At 41.1% G+C, this 6,000-nt stretch overlaps 1 protein-coding gene across 1 annotated transcript in view; it reads left to right on the forward strand.

Moving 5' to 3' along the window:
- The window catches only part of Taf2 (TATA-box binding protein associated factor 2), a 65,103-nt gene extending 59,651 nt beyond the window's left edge, over positions 1–5,452 (forward strand). The window contains exon 26 of the mRNA XM_059247118.1: positions 3,948–5,452. Coding sequence (XP_059103101.1) covers positions 3,948–4,207 — 260 coding nt within the window. The 3' untranslated portion in view covers positions 4,208–5,452. The remainder of the gene's footprint in view (positions 1–3,947) is intronic.
- The last annotated feature ends 548 nt before the right edge of the window (positions 5,453–6,000 follow it).

Genomic DNA, 6,000 nt, shown 5'->3' on the forward strand with positions numbered 1-6,000 from the left:
TACACATGTAGAGGAGTTTGCAGGAGTCAGTTCTCTCCTTCTACCACTTGGGGTCTGGGTTCAAACTCAGGTTGTCAGGCTTGGTGGTAAACATCTTCAGCTGCTGAGCCATTCCGCTCTCCTGGAAGACTAGAAGGGGCCTGCCTGGCTGGTGTAACAATCCTTCTGTGGGATCATTATTTACAGATCCATCTTTTGGGATGTCAGAGATTCAGTGTTAGTCTAAACCAAGAAATATCAAGTAAGTTGGTCCTAAAGGGCAATTCCTCTCTTCCTGCCTCCTTTTGGAGCTGGGGATATGTGGGAGCAAGATTAGTCTGTGGCTGAGTTAGGTTCGTGAAAGGGCACAGTGGTAAGAGAAGGGCTAGCCTCCCTTCAGTCTCCAGACTAGATTAAAGAGCACATATGGGCTTTGTGGGGCCAAATCTAGCTGAGGTCTCTTTTATTCGTGGTAGCTAAAACTCACAAAAAGTTTTGCCCTGGTTGCCTAAACATGGAGAGACAGCATATAAAAATCTGACAGAGCTACAGCTTTTCATGAACTATTTAAGGAAAGGTCCTTTGAGCAGTGTGCTTTTCCTCGTTTATGTTGTCTCCTCAGGCTCAGAGCTGTTGAGTGGGGGTCCCTTGCTTCCTTTATTCATAAGGTGAGGTGACTTGTCATATGTCTCAAGGACTGAGAGCCAAGGAACAGGATGATATTCACCAACGGAAGTGTGTTACAGACCTCATCTAGGAGGGTAGAAACAAAACAAAACACGATGCTTTAAGTAAGATGGAGAAGACATGCATAGTTTGTTGGTAGAGGACAATGATGATATGCTTTTACCACCACCTCCCTCCCCCTCCCCCTCTCTCCCTCCGTCCCTCCCTCCCCCTCCTGTGTACGAGGGTAAAGAAGATATTTCAGAGTATGATTTTGTGGAGGCAATGGGTCAAACCGTGGGATAACAGAGGAGAGGTGTAAGAGTCTTTCCCTTCATGAACTGACCCCCATCCCCTTTTTCCGGAGGGAAGGAGAACAGGCAGGAAAAGCTGTATGGTTCTGTGAGTGACAGATTGGTCACCATGGAGCCTCTCCCTCCCAACACTGAGCTCTCTGTGTTCACTGCAAGGTTGGGGCCGACAGGACTGTCTCCCAGGTTCATTTAGTGATGGCGGGCATGGAGAGCAGAGGGGAAGGCAGGGAAAGTGGAGCAGCAGGAGCTCCCTGGTGTTTTCTGTGTGAAGAGGAGAGTCCTGCAGCTGTCTCGCTCAGACTGCTGCATTATGTAACGCCTTCTTGCATAATTCAGAAAGCACAATTCTAGTACTTGAAATCTTACTTTGAAATTAAAACAATTTGTTTTAAAAGGCTTGGACGCTTTCCCTAGAGATCTTTCTTTTGGAACTCAACATGAAAAACAGACTGGCTTTTTTTTTTTTTTTCCAAACTTTAAATTACAATGATGTGTTTCAACATCTTATTTTTTTTTAATTTGATCTAAAGAATCAAAGAATAGACTTGTCTTCCCTAATAGAAACTACTACAGGCTTTGTCTTAAATATGAACATATACCTCCCCAGTGTAAAAGAAGTCAATAAAAGTAGTAGATTGTTCACTGTTTCTTAAGCATTCTTATCAGATGGACTGCAAAGCTTGCAAGTTGGGCTTTTATTAAGTACTTTTGTTTGTTTTACATATGTTAAGTTGCCTACAGCTTGTTTGTTTGTTTGTTCAAATTTGGTCTTAGGGAAACTTTTACATTCAACAGATATCTTTTGTCTAACAAAATGGACAAATTACAGTATTTTGAATTATAGTTATCTCTTCCACTGCTATATCCCCTATCTAAAATAGAAAAGGCATTTCACATCACTGAGGGGGCTTTGCCAGCTTAAAAGTGAATCCTACTGAGCCATGCTGAACCATCTCCATGGCTCTTTTTTATTTTTAGAGTGTATTTGTTTAAATCAGTGCCCACAGAAAGTCCACATTGCAATCCTTTTATCATTTATCTTTTTAAATTTACATTCTAGTCCATATCCTTTTCTCTCTCCACCCTGCAATGTATTTGTTAAAGAAATCCTATTTTTGTCTATAGTTTTCAGGTGTATAATTTTTCTGTTTATTTGTGGTAAAGTTAGCACAATGGAGTTCTTTGTAATTTCTGTAATTACAGTCCTATCTAGACATGTAATTGGATTCAGGTTTGTCAGTGGTGTGTATTTCCATTTGGAAATACCCAATATCTGGTTGACTCTTTTATGAGGTTAACTATTGTGGATGTTCAGGATCTAAATGTATTAACTCATTAAGGATTACAAAATTCTAATTAATCTTTCCATTTTTATTTATAGGATGACTTATTTGTATAAAGCTAAATTCCTCATCATTATTACTCAGTGGTAGGAGCCATATAGGAGAGTCTAGATAAACGTCTAATTCTCCCTGTACATTCAATAATTTTTAAAACAATGAGTGCATTGACCAGCATCCTTTAATGTTGATCTGTTTCAGTTCATAATACTTATTATCCAGGATTAGTATTGAACTTGCTATATCTTTAGACAGCTTTTGAGGTTGACTCTGAGTCAGTTGGGCAGAACTTTAAGTTTCTTGCTGTTATATCTGGTGCCTCAAGCTCAACTTATAAATATTCTGATTCAGACTGGAACCAGTGCTTTGTCACAGGAGCCATTGATCCTGTCACTCAGATTCTTGAAGCTAGTTAACGTCTTGTGTTCTCATAAAAGTCAAGCACAATTCAAGCTTTGTAGTCCAAATAGCTTAACGTGAGCTCTGAGGCCTGCAGGTGAAGATGAAGTCACCTTTGAAGTGGTTGTAGGTATTCCCTAGAACAGAGTAAACCACAGACATCCATGTGGCCTTTGCCTCTGCTGGGCAGCACGACTTGGAGGATAACCGCTGGCTTCTCTGAATTCCCAGCAGGTTGGCCAGTGTGTAGGAGTGATGGTGAACCCTGTGCAGCACAGGCCCTGAGGCTCAGAGAAGTGCAGACAGTCAGCTTAGGCAGTCAGCGCACATGGTTGATGAAAATGGCAAACAGCGAGCAGGGAGCTCAGCTGTGTGTGTGTGCCTCCAACATTGCTCCTTTCCCTGCTGCCTGGCTCTGCTTTGTGAGAGAGGAGTCCGGTTTCCTGTACGTGTAGCCTGAGGAGCATACTTAATTCATTTAAGATTGAAATGAAGATCATATGATAGCACAGTTTCATGACTGTTCGAGTTTGCTCAGTCAGCAGATTATTAGAACTGAAGGGGGTGTTTGAGGACATTTAGTTGCTTTTTCGATGAGATTCAGTACATCCTAAGGCTAAGCGGACAGACTCATCTAGAACACGGTCTTCTGGTTTTCAGTTCCTGTCTTTTTTCTGACATGAGTCTTGTCTTTAGGAACATTTCCCTTCACAGCCTCTACTCTCCTGGGTCTTTACCATGTGTACTGGACCTTCAGAAGAGTTTCCCTTTATCTATATATTCCCAGAAATCATCTAAGCAAGTAAAGGAGTATTTCATTTTCACCAAGATACCGTTATCAGTAACTAAGATAGTATATTTGTGTATTAATAATTTTCTAAGTCTAAGTGACTCAATAAAGCACTACCCTCCCCCATAATAGTTTAGGGCAGAGCAGTATTTGAAGGAGTTATATTTTCATTGGCCAGTATAGATTTTGGTATATAGCACTCAGGTAGTCATTACTGTTTATTCATGGCATTAAGAAAATACTAACCTCCAAAGGATGATTTGCTAATACACTAGCATATGTAATATTTTCTGTAGGCTAGATGGACCTAAGTTAGTTGACTTCTGGCCAAGATGCTGGCAGTTCTGTTGAACTAGTTAACTGTTGTGTTTCAGTACTTCAGGAGACTCGTCAGCTTCCTCCTAGGATAGCTGTCCTTCTTACTATCAACAGACATTCATTGGTGTTTTCATCTTGAAGGTAAAGAGCAGCCGTTGGAGATGAGTGTGCACTCCATGGTAGCGGCTCCACTCTCAGTGTTTGCTAAGGAGTCGACGTCCTCTCGGCACAGCGAGCACCATCACCACCATCACCATGAGCACAAGAAGAAGAAGAAGAAGCACAAGCACAAGCACAAGCATAAGCACAAGCACGACAGCAAGGACAAGGATAAGGAGCCCTTTGCCTTCTCCAGCCCCGCCAGCGGCCGGTCTGTGCGCTCCCCGTCCCTCTCGGACTGAAGCCGTGCGGAGCCCTTCCAGAGTCCTGCCCAGAAGGCGGTTCTAATGCCTGGTCCTCTGTGCAGGAGGATGCAAGGGGGATACAGAGAAACTGAGAGTGCGCTTGAGGTCTGGGCATTCAGTTTCTGTTCTCTGTATAACTGGGATCTAAGTAGGAACCGGTTTTTTGGTTCTGGATGAACTGTCCCGTCCCTTGTTTCTTCCTGGAAACACAGAGTGACTTCTTTTTACAAGAGCCTTCATATCCACTGCAGATCCATTCACATAGTGGTCTCCTGTGGACTGCCAAGGTCAGGTGTGCTTGAAAGCCTTTGATGGGTGTCATGGGCAGAAGGACATTTCAGCAGAAGTAACTGCCAGATCTGGGATACCCAGTGTTTCTAGGAAGTGCTGAATACCACCACTTGGAATTGCTGGAAAGACGGACTTTTCTGTAGGACTCATCCTTCTTGGCTGCTTTCTGGGTTAGCCATAGAAAATAAGTACCATCCTTTATGAGCAAAGAATCTTGTATTTCCTTTTACCCTAAAGTACAAAAAGTTTGGAAAGAAATTATTTTTAAAAACATTTGAAGTAACTATCTTTTGATAGTACATTTGGTGATTTTGAGGTTGCAATTTAGCAAAACAGTCAGATCCACTATTCTCAAATCAAGATGTTTAAATTACATTTTGTTTTGTCTTCCATTAAGTACAAGTGAATGTGTTTATATGTAAAATATGTGTTGCTGAATGTGGACAGTTTACACACATGATTCGTATTCTTTCAAAAATTACTGTGTATATAAGCCAGGCATGGTGCTGCATGCCTGTAATCTCAGTATTTGAGAGGTCGAGGTAGGAGGATCGTTCAAGACCAGCCTGAGATACATGAGAATCTGTATCAAGAAAGCAAAGTAACAAAAGTTACTGTCTATAACAAAATAGGATAATTTAAGAAGGTGTGTTTATTTGTTATTTATCGGCTTGGACATAATAATTTGGCCCACATTGGAGTATACCAACAACAGTTTAAAAATACGTGTGCAGTGTTTGGGTTTTATATTTTAACAGTTTGTATGGTTGTATGTTTTGTCTTGGTTATTTTGTTTACCAGGTTCTCTGTTAATTTTTTTTTTCATATCCAGTTTTTGTCGTTTCCCTTGTTATTAAAACGTTGGACTAAATTCTTATTCTCAGAATAAATATTTCAAAAGGGATCCAATAATGCTGGACTTTTAAATAATAAATAACTTTTTAAGGTCAATATTCTGCTTTTGTATCACTATCATTTTTGTGACCTTCCTGAGTGTGTGTGAATAATGGGCCAGTGCATATTTTCAAAGAGCTCTGAACTGAGTGGGATTTGAACTGTCCACAGTAGCAGGGTAGTTTCTGTGGACTGAGATGAGGGTAAGGTCTCAGCAGCAGAAACAGTATTTAAGATACTGCAAGGATGTATGCAGGAACTAGAAAGCAGTGAACTTGACCTGGACTGTGAGCACACAGGAAGTGTGGTCAAAGTGGTGTGTGTTTGCATGAGTTGAGATCTCACTCTGCAGTTCTGGCTCCTTGGAACTCACTGGAGAGCAGACTAGGCTTGAACTCATAGAGATCCATTTGTGCCTTCCAACAGCTGGGATTAAAGAAAGGCATGTGCCATCACAGTTAGGCCTGTGATCAGGTGTTGAAGGGCCTAAATGACCCTTACTGATTCAAATTAATTACATTTTGGTCAATTCCAATTAGTTTGAAAAATAGAAATTTTTATATTACGGTGTGCAATAACATGGCATACAGAACTTGGAACTTTGA

Source organism: Peromyscus eremicus, chromosome 20 (assembly GCF_949786415.1).
Source record: "Peromyscus eremicus chromosome 20, PerEre_H2_v1, whole genome shotgun sequence".
Classification (NCBI taxonomy): domain Eukaryota; kingdom Metazoa; phylum Chordata; class Mammalia; order Rodentia; family Cricetidae; genus Peromyscus; species Peromyscus eremicus.